The 27,973-nt window shown below is 40.0% G+C and overlaps 1 protein-coding gene across 1 annotated transcript in view; it reads left to right on the top strand.

The window, feature by feature from the left end:
• TNIK (TRAF2 and NCK interacting kinase) overlaps positions 1–27,973 on the top strand; it is a 949,249-nt gene that overhangs the window by 385,771 nt on the left and 535,505 nt on the right. The window contains 2 exon segments of the mRNA XM_053710136.1: positions 7,474–7,599; positions 26,030–26,140. Of these exon segments, the coding sequence (XP_053566111.1) occupies positions 7,474–7,599; positions 26,030–26,140 (237 nt within the window).

The following is a 27,973-nucleotide window of genomic DNA, read 5'->3' as shown; positions in this document are numbered from 1 at the left end:
CTGAGTACCACCTGTGTACAGCCAACCTGAGGCCACCCAGTGTGCTAACCACTGAAAGTGTTAGTCTGCCTGTCAGCACCGGTTACAATACGGTGCATACACCTTCGGTAAGCCTATAATATTAGTCACTCATACGGCTTTGAGCCCAGCAGTAAAACCGTTAACAAGAGTACCATACATTGCCATCTGCATTGTGCAGTGTTTGCTAATTGCAGGGTGTGGTTACCTAATTAACTGTTTCACTGCTGGGCCGCACACACAAAACTGGCCTTAGAGGGAACACTGCTCTGCACCTTGGCTATTCCTTTCTTTCCTTAACTTCGGTCGAATGACTGGAGTGGGAGGGAAGGGAGGAGCTATTTAACAGCTCTGCTGTGGTGCTCTTTGCCGCCTCCTGCTGACAAGGAGGTTAATATCCCATTAGTAATTAAGATGATTTGTGGACTTATCGTGTCAATAAAGAAATAAAATTTATCAGGTAAGCATAAATTTTCTTTTTTCTTCTAGCTATTTCTAATGATAGAAAAGTCTCTGAGCCTTCAGCTTTGTCTGGGCCTCGGAAGGGTAAAAAAGCTGTTCATTCCACTAGAGCAATTGGAGCTTTCATAATGACTGAGGCCTCTATTGATCAGATTTGTAGCGTAGCTTCTTGGTCTTCTTTTTCTAAGAATTATCACTTTGATGTGTATGCTTCTTCTGTTCAGCGGGCCGTAGTGCCTGAATAGTAAAATCCTGCCTACACTGTTTGTTGTCCCCACATTCATGGTGGTATTGTGGACTCCACAGCTTGGGTATTGATTCCCACATGTAATGGCTTGTGGACTCCCACCATCTGATGAAAGAAAACACAATTTATGCTTACCTGATAAATTAGTTTCTTTCATGATTGTGAGAGTCCACAAGTCATGCCCTTTCTTTTTGTTCAGATGGCGGCAGTACTTTGCCCCGCTTTATCTTTCTTCCTCATCTACTTGGCTATATGTATGACTTAGGATCATGAGTAAGTGGGAGGGATTTAAGGCTCTGGTGTGTGGGGTCACTTTTGCCTCCTCCTAGTGATCAGGAGGGGTATATTCCAACACCTGATCACCATCATGAAAGAAATTAATTGATCAGGTAAGCATACATTTTATTTCTTCCAGTGTAATGTATGTGCCGTAGTGAGGTGGCCTTTGGCAGGAACGTACTGCAGGCTATTGTGCCTGGTACATGCGTACTGCAGGCTGTTGTGCCTGGCACTTGTATTTGTCCTGCTTTGTTTTATGGCTATCTTGTGGAATTCGCTGCTTAGGCATTGGAGCCCACAGGTGGTGATCCTGTGAAGTCTCACTATCTTGTGAAAGAATACAAAATGTATTCTTACCTGATCAATTTCTTTAATGATAGTGAGAATCCAAGATACCTTTCCTTGTAATTATAAATACAGTGTCAGGACTTGATTTACACTTAATTTGCTGTGGCAAAAAGACCTTTCCATAGTCCCAAAGTAATAATGTCACACCTGGTATGTCTATAGTCATTGAGCAAGCCATATACATTTAAATGTATGATTGACATAATATCCTCTAGGCTTATTTGCCACATTTTATAATTATTAGTCTCTTGCCTGCTCATGATCTTGAACTTTTTTGCATTAGTTTGAGTGCATGAAATAATGATCCAATAAAAAAAATACCCAATCTCTTTTTTGTACACATTAATAAAGTGTCAGGAAAGTGATACATATAGTTGAGCATTGGAGATATAACCCAAATGCTCTCTGATATTTGTTCTAGCATCTCTTGTAGTCATTGAAATGTAGTTTCTGGTAAATTCATTATAGGTGATAAAGTAGGGCACATACATAGAAGAACAATTAAAGCAACCATTGGATGTAAACTAGTTACTGGACACCGATACATCTACAGTCCCCAAAACAAAACCTTCCATTGCAAGTTGGCTAGTAGTGGACCTGTGGTTAACATTGAAGAAGACTGAGGATCAATATATTCCTCCAGCTTTTTTTTTTTTTTTTTATATACACCAATTTACAACCTTTTTGCACAAGTTGCATAAAGCAAAGGTTTATACTTTATTGAACTATTTTTTTCTCCTGTTTTTTTATCTTTTATCTTTCCTTTTAAGACAGTTACCTTTCAATCTGTAGTTCTATTGCATGTAAGTGTATAGACTAATGATTCTACTTCACAGGCAGGACCCTCTCCTCCATTTTTTTTCAATTTGTGAAGCGTATTGTTATTGTCCCTTGTATGTAATATAGCCCTGTATAGTGCTGCTTTAAATATGCTGGTGCCTTGTATATAAAATAGTTATATAAAATTAATTATACTCATCATTTGCAAACAATGTCAATAGCTGGGATTGTAAAAAAAAAAAAAAAAAGTACTAATTGTTCTTAGAAGTGCACAAGAAGTTTAATCTAATCTTGTTATAACCAGGCAAGGCACAATCTTGATGTGTTTTTTTTTTCTACCATCTTTAGCATTTCAGAACACCTTTTCCTTCCTAAGATAGGGAGAGTCCACGGCTTCATTCCTTACTGTTGGGAAATACAACACCTGGCAACTAGGAGGGGGCAAAGACACCCTAGCCAAAGGCTTAAATATTTCTTCCACTTCCTCATTACCCCAGTCATTCTTTGCCTTTCGTCACGATAGGAGGTAGCAGAGAAGTGTCAGAAGATTTGGAGAGTCCTAAAAAAGGGTATCTGCCCTTCGACATAGGACTGGAGTTTTAAGTAGTCATGTCATCCTCTCAATGAGAGTATTGATGAAAGTTAGAGTCTGGAGATGCAGGGAAATTTTTTCTGCCAAACCATCCAGACTACTGCTAACAGCTCCTAAGCAATCAGTGTTGGCAAGTTTCACTGCCTGCTTTCTCTCACTCAAGTCCATGTCAGGAGAGCTGCTGTAAGACTGTCACACTTGAGAGGCTGTGTTCTGTTCCACAGCATGGATCCTAGAGGTAAGATCGTTTAAATTTTTTACACATAAAACGCTATAACAAGGTCACAGTGTGGCTCCTTTATACCTTGATAGGATTCAGAGTTAAGATCCTCTTAAGGGGGGTTTATTGAACAGTTGGGGTTAATTAATCAGTGTATTAATTATTTACATGCTGCTTTGTGTGATTTTATTTTCTGGGCTCTTAGACTGTGTGTTTTTGGCTGGAATAAACAGGTTTCACTTTCGTTTTTGAAAGTGTTGCACAGATTTTATTTGGTCCAGGCCTGGACTCCAATATTTCTACAGTTACCGGAGGCAAGGGGGCCTTCCTACTGCAAAATAAGAACAACAAGTCTAAGGGACGACAATCTTCTAATTTTCGTTCCTTTCCTTCTGACAAATCCCAATGACAGTCCCCAATGACAGTCCTCCAAGCCCGAGCAACCCAAATGTACTTGGAAGCCAGCTCAGTCCTGGAATAAGTCCAAGCAGAATAAGGAGCCCAGCGAAAACAAATCGGCATGAAGGGGCGGCCCCCAATCCTGGATCGGATCGTGTAGGGGGCAGACTGTCTGTCTCTTTTTTCAGACGCTTGGTTCAGGGACGTACAGGATCCATGGGTCCTGGAAGTCACACTCAGGGATACAAGATAGGCTTCAAATCTCTTCCGCCCAGGGGCAGATTCCTACTCTTATCCTATCTACAGACCAGAAAAGAGGGATCCCTTTCTAGGGTGCGTTCGGGACATAGCCTCCTTATGATTTGTTGTCCCGGTACCTATCAAAGAAAGAGGTTTGGGGTTTTATTCAAACCTTTTCTTGGTCCCAAAGAAGGAGTGATCTTTCCGCCCAATTCTGGACCTAAAGTGCTTAAACAAATTTCTCAGTGTCCCTTCTTTCAAGATGGAGACGATAAGGTTCATCCTTCCTTTAGTTCAGGAAGGCCAGTTTATGACCACTAGATCTGAAGGACCCTTACTTTAATGTTCCAATCCACAGGGAACACTTTCCGTTCCTGAGGTTTGCATTCCTGGACCAGCACTTCCAGTTCATTGCCCTTCCGTTTGGCATAGCTACTGCTCCAAGAATCCTTACAAAGGTTCTGGGGGCTCGTCTAGCTGTTGCCAGAACTCAGGGTATTACAGTAGCCCCATACTTGGACGATAGTCTAGTACAAGCACCATCTTGTCGTCTTGCAAAAGAAGTCCCTTCTCAGTCTTCTTCGATCACATGGATGGAAGATAAACTTGGAAAAGAGTTCTCTTATCCCAAGTACTAGGTGGAATTCCTGGGTGCTATAATTTACTCCATATCCATGAGGATACTTCTAACAGACCAGAGACCTTGCAAGCTAACTTCCGCATGTCTTTGCCCTCCAGACCTCATTGAGTCCCTCTGTGGCTCAGTGTATGGAGGTGATTGGTCTCATTGTGTCCTGCATGGACATCATTCCTTTTGCCAGGTTCCGTCTCAGACCTTTACAACTGTGCATGCTGAGACAGTGGAACGGCGATCATTCTGATCCGTCTCAACAGATTGTAAAAGACAGCCGGTCGAAAGAATTGCTCTCTTGGTGGCTCTGTCCAGATCATCTGTCCCGAGAGACATGCTTCTTAATCCTGGAGATTGTGACTACGGACACAAGCCAATCCGGAAGAGGAGCTGTTTGGGGTGCCAGGAAGGCACAGGAGTTGTGGACTCAGGATGAGTCCTCCCTCCTGATCAATTTTGAAATACGGGCAATCTTCAATGCCTTGAAGGCTTGGCCACTTCTGGGTTCGTCCCAGTTTATCAGATTCCAATCAGACAATATATCCTCTATGGCTTACATCAACCATCAGGGGGGAACGAGAAGTTCTTTGGCGATGAAGGAAGTATCTGATTCTAGAGTGGACAGAGGCCCACAGCTGTAAGCTGTCAGCGATCCACATTCCGGGTGTGGACAACTGGGAGGCAGATTTTCTCAGCAGGCAATCCTTCCACCCAGGGAAATGTTCTCTCCATCTCAAGGTGTTTGCAGAGATATGCAGCAAGTGGGGGACGCCGGAGATAGATCTAATGGCGTCCCGTCTTAATACCAACCTGGTAAGGGTCGAGGGATCCCCAAGCGGATCTAATAGATACACTAGCAGTGTCCTGGAGGTTCAAACTCATATATTTTTCCTCCATTACCACTTCTTCCTTGAGTGGTGACCTGCATCAGCAATCCCGATTGCTTATCGTGGATGCGAAGGACGTGGTTCGCAGATCTAGTGGGGATGTCCTTATCTGCTCCGTGGAAGTTACCTTGTCACAGAAACCTGCTTTTACATGGTCCATTTGTTCAACAAAATCTAGATTATATGAGGCTGACTGCGTGGAGATTGAACACTTAGCAAAGAGAGGTTTCTCTGAGAGAGTCATTGATACTCTTATTCATGCTCGTAAACCAGTTACTCGGCGTATCTACCACAAAGGGTGGAGGACCTACTTATTCTGATGTTAAGAGCATGGTTTTTCCTGGCACATAGTTAAGATTGTCAGGATCTTATCTTTTCTCCAGGATGGGCTGGAGAAGGGCCTTTCTGCTAGTTCCCTGAGAGGACAGATTTCGGCCCTGTCGGTTTTATTGTAGAAGAGGCTGCGCTTCCAGACGTGCAGTCCTTTGTTAAGGCTCTGATTATGATCATACCTGTGTTTAGATCTGGGGCTCCTCATTGGAGCCTAAATCTTGTTCTTCCTGTTTTGCAACTGGCTCCGTTTGAGCCTCTGCATTCTGTTGACATTAAATTGTTAACTTGGAAGGTTCTCTTTTTAATGGCTATTGCCTCTGCGCGCAGAGTTTCTGAGATCTCTGCTTTGCGATGTGAGTTTCCTTATCTGATTTCTCATGCAGATAAGGCAGTTTTACGTACTAAATTGGTTTTCTTCCTAAAGTTGTGTCAGATCGCAACATCAATCAAGAGATTGTAGTTCCTTCCTTGTGTCCTAATCCTTCTTCATCAATGGAACGTTTACTTCACCATTTGGATGTGGTACGCACCTTGAAGTTCTTTCTTCAGGCTACTAAGGAGTTTAGACAATCTTCCTCTTTGCTTGTTGTCTATTCGGGGAAGCGTAAGGGGCAGAAGGCTACTTTGACTTCCCTATCTTTTTGGTTAAGGAGTGTCATCCTCTTAGCTTACGAGACAGCGGGTCATCATTCTCTTGAGAGGATAACGGCTCATTCCACTAGAGCAGTGGCTTCTTCTTGGGCCTTTAAGAATGAGGCATCTATGGATCAGATTTGTAAGGCAGATACCTGGTCCTCCTTACATACCTTTTCTAATTTTTACTAGTTTGATGGTTTTGCTTCGGCTGAAGCAGCTTTCGGGAGAAAAGTTTTGTAGTGCCCTCAGAATAGGGTCCGCCTCTTCCTTTTTGTTTCCTCCTGTTATTCATTCAGTGTCCTCTAGAGCTTGGGTATAGTTTTCCCAACAGTAAGGAATGAAGCCGTGGACTCTCCCTATCTTAGGAAGGAAAACATAATTTATGCTTACCAGATAAATTCATTTCCTTCTGGATAGGGAGAGTCCACGGCTCCCACCCATTTTTTCTTGTCTAAGGGGGTCCCCTATTTATTTGTCTTATTCTTCTGGCATCATTTATACCCTGATATTTCTCCTACTTTTCCTTGTTCCCTCAGCAGAATGACTTTGGTAATGAGGAAGTGGGAGGGATATTTAAGCTTTTGGCTGGGGTGTCTTTGCCTCCTCCTGGTGGCCAAGAGTTGTATTTTCAACAGTAAGGAATGAAGCCGTGGACTCTCCCTATCCGAATAGGAAAGACATTTATCTGGTAAGCATAAATTATGTTTTTGTTTCAACTACTTTTTCTTTTACTAAAATGTAAATGAAGCATTGCTATAATTGTTAATGAAAACAGTAGTGTGGGAATGGAAGAAATCCTTTCTCTTAATGACAGATGATGGATGTTACATCACTTGTTAAACAGGCACGATCTTTCTCATTGTGTTATGCTTTCCTGACTTTATCTGTAGTGCCTGTGATTAAGGCCATTTAAATGTTCCAAACAAACAAACGTATTAACAAGTAGTTATGTTCTTTTAAACAACTGTCATTTTGTAGCACCTTTGTTTTTAAATACTTTGTATTACAATGAAAATAAAATTTCTAATGGGCAATGTGCATCGGGTAGGTATGTTTGTATGGAACACAGGAAAGACGGTAATTAGCACACACTGGATAATTAGTTTTGTAAACTTGATCTCTACCTGTGTGGTATGTAATGCTGAATAAACACATTTATATGGCTTTAAAAGTGTCCCTTTAAATAATCACGTCTTATTGTTAACTGTGAAAATCATTGTTGTGGCCTCTCTTTTTTTAAATCTACATCCTACTTTTAAAACTCTGAATAGTGCTTCTGTTTGAAATAGCTGTGTTAACAGTTATTACTTTCATTTTTAATGAAATAAATAATCATCACACCTTAAAGTTTCACTGCTGTTTAGCATAAGGCTGATTTCAAGTCGTTTGCTTTTGATCTAGGATGAAGAAGAGGAGATCAAACAAGAGATTAATATGCTAAAGAAATACTCTCATCACAGAAATATTGCAACATATTATGGGGCCTTCATAAAAAAGAATCCACCTGGAATGGATGATCAGCTATGGGTAAGAAAAGTTTTCATTGTAAATAAATTGACTCCTTTAACACCTTGTTAATTTAATATTGGAGTTTTATGATGTACTGTCCTCCATGTCATGAGTGTCATGATTGACATTGCCATCAATGAAGGGATAAGCCTCTTATATTTCTCCTTATTTATTTTGTTGTTCCACTTCCCCCCCAAAGGTAATGCAGTATTAAGCAATAGTATTCATATACCTGCTGCTCTGTATAATGATTTTCAAAATAGATAGATGGACCTGCAACCTGCACTAATAAATGCTCCCCTGCATTAGGATTGTTCCCTTTCTCCACATGCCTCACGTACAGACTGGCTGCTATGGGCCCCCCTCAGCACTTGGTGCCTCTGCACCAAAGGTAGTTGTGCCCCTGAATACAAACTTTCTCATCACCCTGATATACTGACATTTGTATTATGCTCTGCAAAATAATTATTCCTTTTTTTTCCAAGTGCCTTACTTATCCTTGTGGCTTCTGGAAAGGGTCTCAAGTTGTTTTTAACCAAATGCAGTTGGTTTTATCCACATACAGAGTTAATTGCCTACTATGTATCATGTTTTCCTGTGCAAAATGCTGTTTTCTGGATCCCTCCTTGTTCCTTAGAGAAGTCATTACTTCCAAAAACATTAGCCACTACAATAGTTCCTTCAATTTTTCTGAAACCAAGAAAATCATTATACCTTACAGGTTTGATGTAATCATTGCTGACTTGAAGACCAATTACCTACCTGTTTCCTGGAGTCATGATCTGGGTCAATCAGCTATCTCCTTTCTTTCTCAAAGTAGGTCATAGCTTGACTATTCATAAGGAGAAGCCTACAAGAAGGGGAGGAGACACATTCCCAAAGACCTAAAGGGACATAGAAACCAACATTTTTCATTCATGATTCAGCTAGAACTTTATTTTTCCAATTTACTTTCATTCCAAATTAAAATTTTTCCAATTTACATTCATTATCTTATTTGCTTCATATTCTTGGTATCCTTTGTTAAGCATTCATAGGTAGGCTCAGGAGCAGCAATGCACTACTGACATCTAGCTGCTGATTGGTGACTGCACTTAAATGCCTCTTCTTTTTTTTTTTCTCTTGGCTATTTCCTAGTAGTACATTGCTGCTCCTTCAACAAAGTATACCAAGAATGAAGCAGATTTTGCAGTAGAAGTACATTTAAAAGTTGTTTAAAATTCTATGCTCTTTCTGAATCATTAAAGAAACATTTGAGGTTTATGTCCTTTTAAGCGTGGTCTCCACTTAAAAGGGAAGGAGTCTAAATGCTAATATGATTATATATGAATAATAAATACACATGTATGTAAACATAAATCTTGTCATTGTTGGTCTTAGTGACTTAGCATATTCTGGTAAGTCTGTCTTCTTGGTCTAGTACTTTCTAAAGCCATGACCCCACTATAATTATTGTTTTATATGTTTATCTTGTACATACTTAGGGCATTTTTTATTTTTACTATTTTGTCTAAAACAAGCTCCTTGGCACCTTTTACATACAATTTTAAGGGTTTTCAGTCTATAATGGGATTTATCCGCATCTATGTTTGACATAAGACTTTTTATCCCTACTACACTTCCTTTATGCCACATTTACATTTGGGGTGGGAACATGACTGCAACTCCATGAATGTGAGAATAATTGCAACTCTACACAACAGTTGTACCCACATGATCAAGTGGAAATGTTGACCAATTAATGACAAGCTTGTGACTTCTCTTTGTGCCCCCAGCCAATAGTTATTTCTCGAACATTGGTGTGTCCGGTCCACGGCGTCATCCATAACTTGTGGAAATATTCTCCTCCCCAACAGGAAATGGCAAAGAGCACAGCAAAAGCTGTCCATATAGTCCCTCCCAGGCTCCGCCCCCCCAGTCATTCTCTTTGCCGCTCTGAACAAGTAGCATCTCCACGGAGATGGTGAAGAGTATGTGGTGTTTAGTTGTAGTTTTTATTCTACTATCAAGAGTTTGTTATTTTAAAATAGTGCTGGTATGTACTATTTACTCTGAAACAGAAAGAGATGAAGAGTTCTGTTTATGAGAGGAGTATGATTTTAGCAGCAGTAACTAAAATCGATTGCTGTTCCCACACAGGACTGTTGAGCTGAGAGAACTTCAGTTGGGGGGAACAGTTTGCAGACTTTTCTGCTTAAGGTATGACTAGCCATTTTTCTAACAAGACTGTGTAATGCTGGAAGGCTGTCATTTTTCCCCTCATGGGGATCGGTAAGCCATTTTCTTAGTCTCAAACAGAATAAAGGGCTTATTATGGGCTATAAACTGGTAGACACTTTTATGGGCTAAATCGATTACTTTATTTAGGTATTTTATACAGTTTGAAGTTGAATTTCACACTTTTATTACTTTGGGGAACGTTTTTTACGTCAGGCACTTGTTTAGACACCTTCCCAGTCAGGAAGGCCCTTTCTCTGTAGTAGGCAGAGCCTCATTTTCGCGCCATTACTGCGCAGTTACTTTTGAGATCGGTACATGCAGCTTCATGTGTGTGGGTCTGGAATTCATTGAGAAGGTTCCTAGAAGGCTTCATTTGGTATCGTATACTCCCCTGGGTTTGGTGAAGTCGCAGCAAAGGCTGGGGCTGGGACTGTAAGGGGGTTAAAATTGTAAACGGCTCCGGTTTCCACATTTTAAGGGTTAATAGCCTGAAATTTGGGGTGCAATGCTTTGAATGCTTTAAGACACTGTGGTGAAAATTAAAGTTAAGATTGGATAATTCCTTCATAGTTTTTCACATATTCAGTAATAAAGTGTGCCCTGTTTAAAATTTAAAGTCAGACCAATTCTGGATTTAAAAATTCTAAACAAATTTCTCAGAGTGCCATCGTTCAAAATGGAGACTATTCGAACGATCTTACCTACAATCCAGGAGGGTCAATTTATGACTACTGTGGATTTAAAGGATGCGTATCTACATATTCCTATCCACAAAGATCATCATCAGTTCCTAAGGTTCGCCTTTCTGGACAAACATTACCAGTTTGTGGCTCTCCCATTCGGGCTAGCCACTGCTCCAAGGATTTTCACAAAGGTGCTCGGGTCCCTTCTAGCGGTTCTAAGACCAAGGGGCATTGCAGTGGCACCTTGGACGACATCCTAATTCAAGCGTCGTCTCTTTCCAAAGCAAAGGCTAACACAGACATTGTTCTAGCCTTTCTCAGATCTCACGGGTGGAAGGTGAACATAGAAAAAAGTTCCCTGTCTCCGTCGACAAGAGTCCCTTTCTTGGGGACAATAATAGATTCTTTAGAAATGAAGATTTTCCTGACAGATGTCAGAAAGTCAAAGCTTCTAAACGCTTGTCAAGTTCTTCACTCTATTCTACGGCCTTCCATAGCTCAGTGCATGGAAGTAGTAGGGTTGATGGTTGCAGCAATGGACATAGTTCCTTTTGCTCGAATTCATCTAAGACCATTACAACTGTGCATGCTCAAACAGTGGAATGGGGACTATACAGACTTGTCTCCAGTGATTCAAGTAGATCAGAAGACCAGGGACTCACTCCGTTGGTGGCTGACCCAGGATCACCTGTCCCAGGGAATGAGCTTCCGCAGACCAGAGTGGATCATCGTCACGACCGACGCCAGTCTATTAGGCTGGGGCGCGGTCTGGGATTCCCTGAAAGCTCAGGGTCTATGGTCTCGGGAAGAGTCTCTTCTCCCGATAAACATTCTGGAACTGAGAGCGATATTCAATGCTCTCCGGGCTTGGCCTCAACTAGCAAAGGCCAGATTCATAAGATTCCAATCAGACAACATGACGACTGTTGCTTACATCAACCATCAGGGGGAACAAGGAGTTCTCTGGCGATGAGAGAGGTGACCAAAATCATCAAATGGGCGGAGGATCACTCCTGCCACCTATCTGCGATCCACATCCCAGGAGTAGACAACTGGGAGGCGGATTATCTGAGTCATCAGACTTTCCATCCGGGGGAGTGGGAACTTGACCCGGAGGTATTTGCCCAGTTGACCCAATTATGGGGCATTCCAGACATAGATCTCGTCAGAACTTCAAGGTTCCTTGCTACGGGTCCAGATCCAGGGATCCCAAGGCGACTCTAGTGGATGCATTAGTGGCGCCTTGGGCCTTCAACCTAGCTTATGCGTTTCCACCGTTCCCTCTCATTCCCAGGCTGGTAGCCAGGATCAAACAGGAGAAGGCCTCGGTGATTTTGATAGCTCCTGCGTGGGCACGCAGGACTTGGTATGCAGACCTGGTGAATATGTCATCGGCTCCACCATGGAAGCTACCTTTGAGACAGGATCTTCTAGTACAAGGTCCATTCGAACATCCAAATCTAGTTTCTCTCCAGCTGACTGCTTGGAAATTGAACGCTTGATTTTATCTAAGCGTGGGTTTTCGGATTCTGTGATAGATACTCTGGTACAAGCCAGAAAACCTGTGACTAGAAAGATTTACCATAAAATATGGAAAAGATATATCTGTTGGTGTGAATCCAAGGGATTCTCATGGAGTAAGATTAAAATTCCTAGGATCCTTTCCTTTCTCCAAGAAGGTTTGGATAAGGGATTGTCAGCGAGTTCTCTAAAAGGACAGATTTCTGCTCTATCTGTCTTGTTACACAAACTACTGGCAGCTGTGCCAGATGTTCAAGCTTTTGTACAAGCTTTGGTCAGGATCAAGCCTGTTTACAGACCCTTGACTCCTCCCTGGAGTCTAAATTTAGTTCTTTCAGTTCTTCAAGGGGTTCCGTTTGAACCCTTACATTCCATAGATATCAAGTTGTTATCTTGGAAAGTTCTGTTTTTAGTTGCTATTTCTTCTGCTAGAAGAGTTTCTGAATTATCTGCTCTGCAGTGTACTCCGCCCTATCTGGTGTTCCATTCAGATAAGGTTGTTTTGCGTACTAAACCTGGTTTCCTTCCAAAAGTTGTTTCCAACAAGAATATTAACCAGGCAATAGTTGTGCCTTCTTTGTGCCCGAATCCAGTTTCAAAGAAGGAACGTTTGTTACACAATTTAGATGTAGTCCGTGCTTTAAAGTTCTATTTAGAAGCAACAAAGGATTTCAGACAAACGTCTTCTCTGTTTGTCGTTTATTCTGGTAAGAGGAGAGGTCAAAAAGCTACTGCTACCTCTCTTTCCTTTTGGCTGAAAAGCATCATCCGATTGGCTTACGAGACTGCCGGACGGCAGCCTCCTGAACGAATCACAGCTCACTCTACTAGGGCTGTGGCTTCCACATGGGCCTTCAAGAACGAGGCTTCTGTTGATCAGATATGTAAGGCAGCGACTTGGTCTTCTCTGCACACTTTTGCCAAATTCTACAAATTTGATACTTTTGCTTCTTCGGAGACTATTTTTGGGAGAAAGGTTTTGCAAGCCGTGGTGCCTTCTGTTTAGGTAACCTGATTTGCTCCCTCCCTTCATCCGTGTCCTAAAGCTTTGGTATTGGTTCCCACAAGTTATGGATGACGCCGTGGACCGGACACACCAATGTTGGAGAAAACAGAATTTATGCTTACCTGATAAATTACTTTCTCCAACGGTGTGTCCGGTCCACGGCCCGCCCTGGTTTTTTAATCAGGTTTGATAAATTTCTTTTTTTTAACTACCTGTCCGTCGGTCGAATGACTGGGGGGGCGGAGCCTGGGAGGGACTATATGGACAGCTTTTGCTGTGCTCTTTGCCATTTCCTGTTGGGGAGGAGAATATTTCCACAAGTTATGGATGACGCCGTGGACCGGACACACCGTTGGAGAAAGTAATTTATCAGGTCAGCATAAATTCTGTTTTTTTGGCCAAAATTTAAAAACAAATGTGTAAACCTGTTTTGCTTAATAATAATCTGCATCACAAGGATTTCATGAAGATGATCACAGGTGTATTATGAGTAAGTCCAATAACTTTAATCTTTCCATCAGGACTAATAAATACAGTAGAATCGCATAACCAACAAGGGCCTAATAAAAACACCATGCAATAGCACGCCACATTTTAAATGAGCAATAGATTTGTATTTTTCTGACAAATTTCAAAATCTATTTCAATTTGCTGGCCATTTTTTAGTAGCCCTCCTTTATGGTTTTTAGTGTCTGGCCATAGTGATAGAGTGACACACTATTTGGAGTATCTTCTCCAGATCACACTATGCAGCAAGTATATGTCCCACACCACTGCTTCATAAAAGAACATTGCTTCATTTAATAAAAATTTAAATCACAGCAATATTTTGAAAAGTTCTCCATTATAGGCCAGATCACACTATGCATAATCATTTTCACACTGTGAAAGAGAGTCATTGATAAAATCTGGTTAGAGGGTGCTCAAATAACAACCTGACAATTTTTTTTCATTACAAATTAATACATTTTAATTCTGAAAAAAATATATTGAGGGAAGAAGTATCTCAGCAATCCTCTTGAGAAAAATGGGTGTGTGCATTGTACAGACTCAACGGAACATAAGGCTGGTCTTCAAATATTTCCAGGGCTGTTTTTTATTCCCAGTCTGGCCCTGCTCTCTTTTCCCTGATTTTTTTTCCTTATACATTTGCCCTGGCACAAAAAAAGATGTTTAAGTGGAAAATACTAGAACTACCACCTAGTAATTTTTATCAGTTTAATAACATTCTTCAGTAACATCATATATACATTTTACATATGAATTTCATTATTTTGATAATTTGTTTAATTTACTTAAAGGGATATGAAAACCAAAAAATTTATTTTGTGATTCAGAGCATACCATTTTAAAAAAAAGTGTCCAATTTATTTCTATTATGAAATTTGCTTCATACATATGGTATTCTTTGTCGAAGAGAGACCTAGGTAGGCATCTGGAGCACTACATGGCCGGCAATAGCACTGCCATCCAGTGCTCTTGCAAATGGATAACATTCTTGCAAAACTGCTGCCATATAGTGCTCCAGGGATGGGATATTAAAAGAACGAAGATAAATTAATAATAGAGGTAAAATAGAAAGTCGTTTAAAATCTCATGCTCTATCTGAAACAAGAAAGAAAAAAATTGGGTTTCAAATCGCTTTAATTATGTTGTTTTCATTTTCTTCTTGTGACCTGTTGCCCTGTTTCTGGATGTTAATGAAATGTATAAAAAAAAGGAAATTACAAAACTAAAGATGATTTCAATCAGATTACTTTATTTCTTTCCTAAGATATGGTGAGTCCTCGGGATCATCAATTACTGTTGGGAATATCACTCCTGGCCAGCAGGAGGAGGCAAAGAGCACCACAGCAAAGTTGTTAAGTATCACTTCCCTTCCCACAAACCCCAGTCATTCTCTTTGCCTTCGGTGCAAGGAGGATGTGAAGTTTTTGGTGTCTGAAGAATTTTGGATATTTCACTTCTATCAAGATTTTTTTATTTTTAAAGCCAGAGTAGGTTTGCTCTGATCTTTCCTCTCAAGATTAGGTCTAGCTGTACTCCACTTTAGTTTCTTCAGTAGGGCAGTGGTGGCTTTAAAGCAGTTAGGAACTTGTGAGGTGGGCCTTGCTGCGTTTTCCTAACAGGTTGCTTCCCTGGTTTAGAAAGCCTGACTAGGTTTACTCTGTTCATTCGTTCGTTCTTTCTTTCTTTTTTTCCTTCTTTTTTTCCTTCTTTTCTTTCTTTCTTTTTTTCCTTCTTTTCTTTCTTTTTTTCCTTCTTTTTTTCCTTCTTTTCTTTCTTTTTTTCCTTCTTTTTTTCCTTCTTTCCTTCTTTCTTTCTTTCTTTCTTTCTTTCTTTCTTTCTCAGGTCTCTGAGAGGAGTGGTATCCTCTCATGCCGGGTGAGCTGTCCTCCTGCCGGACAGCTATATGTGAAGGTAAGTGCCTTTTGTCTTCTGGAGCTAGGAGGCTGGCGCTGAAGGGGTTGAGGACTCCCTGGAATTTATATGGGACACAAAATCCTTAATGAAGGATGTTTATGGCAGTGGGCAGGCACTACATGGGCATGTGATTAGGAGACTTAAGGGTTAATCTCCTTCAAGGCAAGAAAGGAGTGTTAACTCTTTTGGCTCAGAATTTACTTTAATACCCTCTTAATTTAAAGCAGGACCCTGTTTATTTAATCCCTAGGGGTTAATCCTACCCTAATTATCTGTGTTTCAGAAGTATTAGTGGTGTTTTTAGGAGAAGCACGCTTTTCCACTTAAAGCACCATGCCTATAGGGAGAGTACACTGTATCATGCTAATGGGGAGTGTGCACTGTGACATTTCCTCCGCTTTTTGATAGAAAGCGAAGCAGTGTCCTTGTTTTATTTTATTGTCCTGTAGGCTACTTGGGGGTAAAATTGCCTTGACTAGTTTTTGTTTGTGAAGGCAGGATGAAGCACGATGTAACAGAACTGCGCTTCATCCCCATGTCATTTTTCATGGCTCCGCCTCCTCAGTGAAGCGGGGCGGCGCCATTTTGGAGGAGAAAATAAAAATACAAGTTAGTGTCCGTAACTCTGCCTGTTTTGCCGACATGAGAATGGAGCGGAGTTCTCGTTATGCCTGTCTCTGGCTCTGAGGAGCAGTTCTTTATAGAGATCGCTCTGATAGTAGTGTTAATTGGGGATACCATTTCTGGATGAAAACTTTACCTAAAGGAACAGACAACACCAGAATTTTTGTTTTTTAAAAAGAAAGATAATGCCTTTATTACCCATTCCCCAGTTTTGCACAACACTGTTATATAAATACACTTTTTACCTCTGTGATTACCTTGTATCTATGCTTCTGCAAACTGCCCCTTTATTTTCAGTTCTTTTGACAGACTTGCATTTTAGCCAATCAGTGCTCACTCCAGGGTAACTTCACGTGCATGAGCTCAATGTTATCTATATGAAACACATGAACTAATGCCCTCTAATGGTCAAAATGCATTCAGATTAGAGGCAGTCTTCAAGGTCTAAAAAATTAGCATATGAACCTCCTAGGTTTAGAATACCAAGAGAACAAATCAAAATTGGTGATAAAAGTAAATTGGAAAGTTTTTTAAAATTTACATTCCCTATTTAAGTCATGAAAGTTTTTTTTGGACTTGACTGTCCCTTTAAAGGCAAGAGAAAATGTAAATAAAAGGGCAAATATTTTCTAGTCCTCAAGTTAAGGTCTAATTTCTGAATACCACTGTAGTTAGTGGTAAGCAAGTAAATTGTTAAAATGAGGTTTAATCTTTTGGGGCTTTTGTTTCAAGGGACAGGGTCTGTTCCTAGAAACTAGGAATTATTGGTTTTGAGGACCTAATAAAGAATGTTATCCCTCATATTCAAGATGTTTTCTGCATAATAAAGTTCATTCCTCATTTTCTTATAAGCAGTTTTCTTTCATGTAATTAGCAAGAGTCCATGAGCTAGTGACGTATGGGATATACATTCCTACCAGGAGGGGCAAAGTTTCCCAAACCTCAAAATGCCTACAAATACACCCCTCACCACACCCACAAATCAGTTTTACAAACTTTGCCTCCCGTGGAGGTGGTGAAGTAAGTTTGTGCTAGATTCTACGTTGATATGCGCTTCGCAGCAGGCTGGAGCCCGGTTTTCCTCTCAGTGTGCAGTGAATGTCAGAGGGATGCGAAGAGAGTATTGCCTATTTGAATTCAATGGTCTTCTACGGGATCTATTTCATAGGTTCTCTGTTATCGGTCGTAGAGATTCATCTCTTACCTCCCTTTTCAGATCGACGATATACTCTTATATACCATTACCTCTACTGATTCTCGTTTCTGTACTGGTTTGGCTTTCTACTACATGTAGATGAGTGTCCTGGGGTAAGTAAGCCTTGTTTTTTGTGACACTCTAAGCCAGTGCTTTCCAAACTGTGTGTCGGGACACACTAGTGTGTCGGCAGCAGTGTGTAGGTGTGTCCCTGCTTCAGCACAAATTTAAAAAAAAAATGTTTTTGGGTTTCTGACTTTCCGCCTGCCTGCTACACATATCACATGGTTGACACGTGATTGATACTAAGGGGGTCACAGATCATCTTAACCTATTGGCACAGCTCAGTGGGAACTGAAACTATTCCAAATAGCGGCTTTGGCAGCACATTGGCTCCTGACTGCACGTGTAGTCTCCTTAATTGGCTTGTGACTGCAGCTAGCTCCCAGTAGTGCATTGCTGCTCCTGCGCTTGATATATGGATAGGAAGTGGAAGCTTAAAAATGCTTGATGATGAAATGTGAGTATCTTTATCTAATATTCCACCAAATATTCAGAAATTGTGTTCATCCCATCAACCTCATACATCCCATTAATATAGTAAGTAGTTATTGGTGTAGTTATTATAAACTTTTTTTTAATTCTTGCACATACATACTGTTACTTGTAAATTCATTTAGCTATTATAAAATTTATGTATGTGTCCGTATCTCTTAAAACAAGTTAGTTTAACCTCCTTTTTGCTAGAACAACTGATTTACTGTGTCACGAAATAATGTAGGTCTAAAAAGTGTGTCACCAACATGAAAAGTTTGGAAAGTTCTGCTCTAAGCTATGGTTGGACACTTTTATATAAAGTTCTAAATATATGTGTTTAAACATTTATTTGCCTTGATTCAGGATGATCAATATTCCTTATTTCAGACAGTCAGTTTCATTATTTGGGATAATGCATATGAATTAATAAATTTTTTCTTACCTTAAAAATTGACTTTTTTCCCTGTGGGCTGTTAGGCTCGCGGGGGCTGAAAATGCTTCATTTTATTGCGTCATTCCTGGCGCAAAAAATTTCTTTGTCATTTCCGGCGTCATACTTGTCGCCGGAAGTTGTTCGTGTTTGCGTAATTTTTTTTGACGTTTTGCGCCAAAAATGTCGGCGTCACCGGATGTGGCGTCATTCTTGGCGCCAAAAGCATTTGGGCGCCAATAATGTGGGCGGCTTTTTTGGCGCTAAAAAATGTGGGCGTCATTATTGTCTCCACCTTTTTTCTCATATTATTTAAGTCTCATTTTTCATTTGCTTCTGGTTGCTAGAGGCTTGTTCATTGGCATTTTTTCCCATTCCTGAAACTGCCTTTTAAGGAATTTGATAGATTTTGCTTTATATGTTGTTTTTTCTCTTACATATTGCAAGATGTCTCAGATTGACCCTGGATCAGAAGCTACTTCTGGAAAAACGCTGCCTGATGCTGGTTCCACCAAAGTTAAGTGTATCTGCTGTAAACTTGTGGTATCTTTCCCTCCGGCTGTAGTTTGTGATGAATGTCATGATAAGCTTGCTAATGCAGATAGTATTTCCATTAGTAATATACCATTACCTGTTGCTGTTCCATCAACATCTAATACTCAGGATGTTCCTGTTAATATAAGAGATTTTGTTTCTAAATCTATTAGGAAGGCTATGTCTGTTATTCCTCCTTCCAGTAAACGTAAAAGGTCTTTAAAACTTCTCATTTTTCAGATGAATTTTTAAATGAACATCATCATTCTGATTTGTCTGTTTCTGATGATGATTTTTCTGGTTCAGAGGATTCTGTCTCAGATAATGACACTGATAAATCTTCATATTTATTTAAAATGGAATTTATTCGTTCTTTACTTAAAGAAGTTTTAATCGCATTAGAGATGGAGGAATCTAGTCCTCTTGATACTAAATCTACTAAGCGTTTAAATTCGGTTTTTAAACCTCCTACAGTTATTCCGGAAGTTTTTCCTGTCCCTGATGCTATTTCTCAAGTAATTTCTAGGGAATGGAATAATCTGGGTAATTCATTTACTCCTTCTAAAAGGTTTAAGAAATTGTATCCTGTGCCATCTGACAGATTAGAGTTTTGGGACAAAATCCCTAAAATTGATGGGGCTATCTCTACTCTCGCTAAACGTACTACTATTCCTACGGCAGATAGTACTTCCTTTAAGGATCCTTTAGATAGGAAAATTGATTCCTTTCTAAGGAAAGCTTATTTATGTTCAGGTAATCTTCTTAGGCCTGCTATTTCTTTGGCTGATGTTGCAGCAGCTTCCACTTTTTGGTTGGAGGCTTTGGCACAACAAGTGTCAGATCATAATACTCATAGCATTGTTAAACTTCTTCAACATGCTAATAACTTTATTTGTGATGCCATCTTTGATATCATTAGAGTTGATGTCAGGTATATGTCTTTAGCTATTTTAGCTAGAAGAGCTTTATGGCTTAAAACTTGGAATGCAGATATGTCTTCTAAGTCAACTTTGCTTTCCCTTTCTTTCCAAGGTAATAAATTGTTTGGTTCCCAGTTGGATTCTATTATTTCAACTGTTACTGGGGGGAAAGGAACTTTTTTACCACAGGATAAAAAATCTAAAGGTAAATATAGGGCTGCTAATCGTTTTCGTTTCTTTCGTCAGAATAAGGAACAGAAGCCTGATCCTTCCCCTAAAGGAACAGTTTCTGTTTGGAAACCATCTCCAGTCTAGCATAAATCCAAGCCTTTTAGAAAGCAAAAGCCAGCTCCCAAGTCCACATGAAGGTGCGGCCCTCATTCCAGCACAGCTGGTAGGGGGCAGATTACGATTTTTTCAAAGAAATTTGGATCAATTCGATTCACAGTCTTTGGATTCAGAACATTGTTTCACTAGGGTACAGAATAGGTTTCAAGGTAAGGCCTCCTGCAAGAAGATTTTTTCTTTTTCGCATTCCAATAAATCCAGTGAAGGCTCAAGCATTTCTGAAATGTGTTTCAGATCTATAGTTGGCTGGAGTAATTGTGCCAGTTCCAGTTCTGGAACAGGGTCTGTGGTTTTACTCCAATCTATTCATTGTACCAAAGAAGGAGAATTCCTTCAGACCAGTTCTGGATTTAAAAATATTGAATCATTATGTAAGGATACCAACATTCAAAATGGTAACTATAAGGACTATTCTGCCTTTTGTTCAGCAAGGGCATTATATGTCCACAATAGATTTACAGGATGCATATGTGCATATTCCGATTCATCCAGATCACTATCAGTTTCTGAGATTCTCTTTTCTAGACAAGCATTACCAGTTTGTGGCTCTGCCGTTCGGCCTAGCAACAACTCCAAGAATTTTTTCAAAGGTTCTCGGTGCCCTGCTATCTGTAATCAGAGAACAGGGTATTGTGGTATTTCCTTATTTGGACGATATCTTGGTACTTGCTCAGTCTTCACATTTAGCAGAATTTCATACGAATCGACTTGTGTCATTTCTTCAAGAACATGGTTGGAGGATCAATTTACCAAAGAGTTCATTGATTCCTCAGACAAGGGTAACCTTTTTAGATTTCCAAATAGATTCAGTGTCCATGACTTTGTCTCTGACGGACAAGAGACGTCTGAAATTGGTTTCAGCTTGTCGAAACCTTCAGTCTCAATCATTCCCTTCGGTAGCCTTATGCATGGAAATTCTAGGTCTTATGACTGCTGCATCGGACGCGATCCCCTTTGCTCGTTTTCACATGCGACCTCTTCAGCTTTCTATGCTGAACCAGTGGTGCAGGGATTATACAAAAATATCACAGTTAATATCTTTAAATCCGATTGTACGACACTCTCTGACGTGGTGGACAGATCACCATTGTTTAGTTCAAGGAGCTTCTTTTTTTCTTCCAACCTGGACTGTGATCTCAACAGATGCGAGTCTGACAGGTTGGGGAGCTGTATGGGGGTCTCTGACAGCGCAGGGGGTTTGGGAATCTCAGGAGGCGAGATTACCCATCAACATTTTGGAACTCCGTGCGATTTTCAGAGCTCTTCAGTCGTGGCCTCTTCTGAAGAGAGAATCGTTCATTTGTTTTCAGACGGACAATGTCACAACCATGGCATATGTCAATCATCAAGGGGGGACTCACAGTCCTCTGGCTATGAAAGAAGTATCTCGGATACTTGCATGGGCGGAATCCAGCTCCTGTCTAATTTCTGCGGTTCACATCCCAGGTATAGACAATTGGGAAGCGGATTATCTCAGTCGCCAGACGTTACATCCGGGCGAATGGTCTCTTCACCCAGAGGTATTTCTTCAGATTGTTCAAATCTGGGGACTTCCAGAAATAGATTTGATGGCCTCTCATCTAAACAAGAAACTTCCCAGGTATCTGTCCAGATCCAGGGATCCTCAGGCGGAGGCAGTGGATGCATTGTCACTTCCTTGGAAGTATCATCCTGCCTATATCTTTCCGCCTCTAGTTCTTCTTCCAAGAGTGATCTCCAAGATTCTAAAAGAGCGTTCGTTTGTTCTGCTGGTGGCTCCAGCATGGCCTCACAGGTTTTGGTATGCGGATCTTGTTCAGGTGGCTACTTGCCAACCTTGGACTCTTCCGTTAAGACCAGACCTTCTATCTCAAGGTCCTTTTTTCCATCAGGATCTCAAATCATTAAATTTGAAGGTATGGAGATTGAACGCTTGATTCTCAGTCATAGAGGTTTCTCTGACTCTGTAATTAATACTATGTTACAGGCTCGTAAATCTGTGTCTAGGAAGATATATTATCGAGTCTGGAAGACTTACATTTCTTGGTGTTCTTCTCATCAATTTTCCTGGCATTCTTTTAGAATTCCTAGAATTTTACAGTTTCTTCAGGATGGTCTAGATAAAGGTTTGTCTGCAAGTTCCTTGAAAGGACAAATTTCTGCTCTTTCTGTGCTGTTTCACAGAACGATTGCTAATCTTCCTGATATTCATTGTTTTGTACAGGCTTTGGTTCGTATAAAACCTGTCATTAAGTCAATCTCTCCTCCTTGGAGTTTGAATTTGGTTCTGGGGGCTTTACAAGCTCCTCCGTTTGAACCTATGCATTCTCTGGATATTAAATTACTTTCTTGGAAAGTGTTGTTCCTTTTGGCCATCTCTTCTGCTAGAAGAGTTTCAGAGTTATCTGCTCTTTCTTGTGAATCTCCTTTTCTGATTTTTCATCAGGATAAGGCAGTGTTGCGGACTTCATTTAAATTTTTACCTAAAGTTGTGAATTCTAACAACATTAGTAGAGAAATTGTGGTTCCTTCATTGTGTCCTAATCCTAAGAATTCTAAGGAAAGATCATTACATTCTTTGGATGTAGTTAGAGCTTTGAAATATTATGTTGAAGCTACTAAAGATTTCCGAAAGACTTCTAGTTTATTTGTTATCTTTTCCAGTTCCAGGAAAGGTCAGAAGGCCTCTGCCATTTCTTTGGCGTCTTGGTTAAAGTCTTTGATTCATCATGCTTATGTCGAGTCGGGTAAAACTCCGCCTCAAAGGATTACAGCTCATTCTACTAGGTCAGTTTCTACTTCCTGGGCGTTTAGGAATGAAGCTTCGGTTGATCAGATTTGCAAAGTGGCAACTTGGTCTTCTTTGCATACTTTTACTAAATTCTACCATTTTGATGTGTTTTCTTCTTCTGAAGCAGTTTTTGGTAGAAAAGTACTTCAGGCAGCTGTTTCAGTTTGATTCTTCTGCTTATAATTTTAGTTTTTTTCATTATAAGATTAAAACTTTATTTTGGGGTGTGGATTATTTTTTCAGCGGAATTGGCTGTCTTTATTTTATCCCTCCCTCTCTAGTGACTCTTGCGTGGAAGTTCCACATCTTGGGTATTTATTATCCCATACGTCACTAGCTCATGGACTCTTGCTAATTACATGAAAGAAAACATAATTTATGTAAGAACTTACCTGATAAATTCATTTCTTTCATATTAGCAAGAGTCCATGAGGCCCACCCTTTTTTGTGGTGGTTATGATTTTTTTGTATAAAGCACAATTATTCCAATTCCTTATTTTTTATGCTTTCGCACTTTTTTCTTATCACCCCACTTCTTGGCTATTCGTTAAACTGATTTGTGGGTGTGGTGAGGGGTGTATTTGTAGGCATTTTGAGGTTTGGGAAACTTTGCCCCTCCTGGTAGGAATGTATATCCCATACGTCACTAGCTCATGGACTCTTGCTAATATGAAAGAAATGAATTTATCAGGTAAGTTCTTACATAAATTATGTTTTTGTGGTAACTGAGTGTTACTGTTTTGATTACCTATTATGGTAGTGCACAAATTTTCAAACTATTTAGTGTACAGATAGTTTGTTGCCTTCTGAGCCTCTTGTCTCCCAGGATGATAATGTTCAGGCATTGCCACAGTTTTCTCCTTTAACGTCCCAAGCCTCTATGGCGTCACATACAGTGCTCTGGGGTCCTCTCAAAACTCTTGAAGGAGTGTATTTGCCTACAGATTTGTTGGTTTCCATGGACATAATTCCCGTTACTATTTTCCATAATATAGAGAACTTCGGAAACTGTCTCAGAGGATAGATCTTGATCAGTCGATAGAGACTCTCTCCCGTAGTGGCTTTTTCAGGAGCATCTGTCTCAGGGCGCGTGCTTCTGCAGACATTCCTGGGTGATGTGACCACGGTCGCCTACCTGCTGGGCTGGGAAGCAGTCTTGGTCTGTTTTAAGGAGCAGGGTCTATGGACGCAGAAGTGTCTGCTCTCCTCTTTAGCATCTTGGAGTTGAAAGCAATTTACAATGCTCTGATGGCTTGGCCTCAGTCGTTCTTAGCTTCAGTCTTGTATGCCTATTTTCCTCCGTTTGCTCTCTTTCCACGAGTCATTGCTGGTCTCAAACAGGAGAGAATGTCGGTGATTGTATTTGCCCCTGCGTGGCCTTGCAGGATCTGGTGTGCAGACCTAGTGTAGATGTCATCTCTCCCACCTTGGAGGCTGCCTCTGAGGGAGGACATTCTTATTCAGGGCCTCTTCCTTTAGCCAAGTCTCATTTTCTCTGAAGCTGACTGCTTGGAGATTGTATGCTTAGTTCTGTCTAAGCGTGGTTTTCCTGTGTCGGTCTTTGAGACCATGATTCAGGCTGTTACTAAATAGTTTTACTGAGATATGGCATAAAATATCTTTATTGGTGTGAATCCAATTGCTACTCTTGGAGTAGGGTCAGGATTCCTTGAATTTGTCCTTTTTTCCAGGAAGGTCTGGAGAAGGGCTTGTCGATCAGTACCCTGAAGGGTAAGATTTCTTCATTATATACTTTGCTGCATAAGCGTGTGGCGGTCGTGCCAGACATGCCATCTTTTTGTCAGGCATTGGTCAGAATCAGACCTGTGTTTCAGTCTGTTGCTAACCTTAAAGGGACAGTATACACTCATTTTCATATAACTGCATGTAATAGAGACTACTATAAAGAATAAGATGCACAGATACTGATATAAAAATCCAGTATAAAACGGTTTAAAAACTTACTTAGAAGCACTCAGTTTAGTTCTGTTGAAAAGGTAGCTGGAAAGCCCACCGCAAGTGGGAAATCTCAGACACTCCCCCCTCCCCCTTCTTTTGCATATGAAAAGACACTTTACACAAACATGAGCAAGCTGGAGAAGTTAGCTGACGGTATTCACATAAAACTTTGGGGCTTGGTTAGGAGTCTGAAAATCACAGCAATGTTATTTAAAAATAAGCAAAACTATACAGTTTTTGAAAAAAACAACTTTATGGGCTTTATAAATAGATCATCTACAAAACATTTATGCAAAGAAAAAATGAGTGTATAATGTCCCTTTAACCTTGTACTTAAGGTTTTGAAGCAGGCTCCGTTTGAACTGATGCATTCCATAGATATTGAGGTTTTGTTCTTTTTGCTAAAGATCTCTTGCTGCTCGGAGAGTCTCTGAACTCTCAGCCTTGCAGTGTGGTTCGCCTTATCTTATCTTTCATGCCGATATGGCGGTTCTTTGTACTAAGTTAGGTTTCCTTCCTAAAGTGGTTTTGAATAGAAATTTAGGAATTTGTTGTTTCTTGACTATGTCCTAATCTTCCTTTTCATGAGGGATGTTTGGTGCACATCTTGGATTTTGTGCGTGCTCTTAAATTCTATCTGCAGGCGACTAAGGATTTTCAAAATTGAATTTTTTGTGGAACAGGTTTGCAAGGCTGCAACTTGATTTTCCTTCTTCCTTTCCAAATTTTATAAATGTAATACTTTTGCCTTGACTGAGGCTTCTTTTGGGAGAAAGGTTCTTCAAGCGGTGGTGCCTTCTGTTTAGGTTACCTGTCTTGTACCTCCCTAATCATTCGTGTCCTCTGGCTTGGGTATTGATTGCCAACAGTAATTGATGATACCGTGGACTCACCATATCTTAGGAAAGAAAACAAAATTTATGCTTACCTGATAAATTTCTTTCTTTCCGGATATGGTGAGTCCACGGGCCCTGCACCTCTAAACCTCAGGCACCTCTACACCTTGTGTTATTCCTTTTCTCCATTTACCTTCGGTCGAATGACTGGGGTTTGTGGGAAGGGAAGTGATACTTAACAGCTTTGCTGTGGTGCTCTTTGCCGCCTCCTGCTGGCCAGGAGTTATTTTCCCAACAGTAATTGATGATCCTGTGGACTCACAATATCAGGAAATAAATAAATTTATCAGCTAAGCATAAATTTTGTTTTTGCTCTCTTTATAAGAATTTCAGATTAAGTACTTTAATTACACACATTGAAGGAACAGTTTTATTTTACAGCTTGTGATGGAGTTCTGTGGAGCTGGATCTGTTACCGATTTAATTAAGAACACAAAAGGCAATACATTAAAAGAAGAGTGGATCGCTTACATCTGCAGAGAGATATTACGGGTATGTTGTAGATCCAAAATGTTACTTAACTTGTATAACTATTGTTTCTGTTTTGTTGCTTCTCACCAATATATTTCTTTATTTTGTTCGTTTTGCAAACCATTGAGTTTGAATAAAATCAGTAAAACTGACTTTATATTTCACAAGCCATTTTTTAAATTAGAAGTTTTTTGGCATATGCCTTTTTTTGTCTATGTGGAACAATTTAAAGGGACATTACAGCCCAAATTGGAATTCACATTGATGCATTTCATTTTTGATTTGTTGCATTTTTGTAATATACATGTACTAGTAAAAATGCTTCTAATAAAAGCTATAGCTGTTTCAAAAGTGTATTTAAGTATGCTCCGTGCACCTGCATTTTAAACCCAGCACTTGCTCAGAAAGCTGAAGGTGCTTGTACCATCTGGTAATGACTCAATTAGTTAATTGCTGACATGATACAAGCCCCACTGGCAGGTGCACTAAGAATATCTAGCTATGCTTCACATGATTGTGCAGAGAAAAATGTTAAGTCATAACATTTACTAGAAGCATTTTTGCCAATAGATGTATAATTGTATATTATAAATATGTTTCTATTCAAAGATGTATTTCTTCTATATGCATTAAAACGTATTTGGAGTGTCCCTTTAAGAGTAATTGTAACTTAAAATATGACAACACAACTAACAAACTCACTGAGGTTTGAGCCAGTGATACACACTGGGGTCATTGTAACTAACTGAATGATTTAGATTACTGAAACTGTGAAACGCAGAATGTGGTAATTTCAGATGATAAATGAACATCTTGTTGTAGAAAATGACCTGCAATGACTTCAGTTATTGTTGAGAAGTCAAAGACATTTTATAGGGTGACACGTAAACTGATAAAGAGTTTTAGGAAATTACAGCTTTTTCCTTGCGTGGTTGTAACAATAGTTTATTATATAACAAATCCCACTCATTCTAATTATCTCTGGAATTAAAAATGTACGTCACACGGGGTATAAGTAATCAATGGTTGCACACATAAATAAAAAATAGCCTAACACAGCTCAGCATTGTGATATTTGCATTTTTTATTATTAGTTTGATGGATTTTGTTAAAGATATAGTTCTATATGCCTTCCAAAGCTAACATTAAGTGCAAGGGTGTCGCCAGAGGGGCACGAGACCCCCAGCATAATGGCTGCTTCGCCTAACTGTTATCATTTGCCCACCACCACTTTTTCCAGGTTCACAACAGCTCCGCCCAACCCTTTCCATGACACGCCCACAACCACCCATGGAAAATCCAACCCTGTTACTGTCCTGCCTACAAAACCAAAGGTGGGCCTATAAATCCTGAAGAAGCCACTGAATAAATTATACTGTACAATAATATTTATTTCATAAATTTTTATCACAGCTAAACAATATTTGTGTAATTCACTTTATTGAACTCGATCAAGCAGCATTGCATAAAGGGGCGTTCAAATTTAAGCTATCCGCTATATCAAATTAAAGGACAGCCTTAGTGAAGATACAGAGGCTAAATAATTTTGAGAGACTGCCAATGTGTGGGTATCAGATTTTATGTCACATAAAGATTTGACATTCATTAGCTAAACAATAACAGTAAAGATAGTCTCACGGAAAGCTCGTTAACTCGCTTAGTATCATAACTAACAGCGGAATATATAACCAACTGACAGCCTCAAACATATTTGCCGATAGTACTCTATCCTGAGTATTGTTACTATTGAAAACTTGTTAACATGCTCAGTATCACAAATAGTAGCGAGTAATATATAACCAGTTGCCAGTTTGCTAATAGCACAAATACTTAGTATCAAGCAATATTGAAAGT

The sequence above is a fragment of the Bombina bombina genome, chromosome 4, assembly GCF_027579735.1.
Source record: "Bombina bombina isolate aBomBom1 chromosome 4, aBomBom1.pri, whole genome shotgun sequence".
Lineage (NCBI taxonomy): Eukaryota > Metazoa > Chordata > Amphibia > Anura > Bombinatoridae > Bombina > Bombina bombina.
The sequence above is the reverse complement of the archived record's forward strand: the minus strand, read 5'-3'. Positions and strand labels throughout refer to the sequence as shown.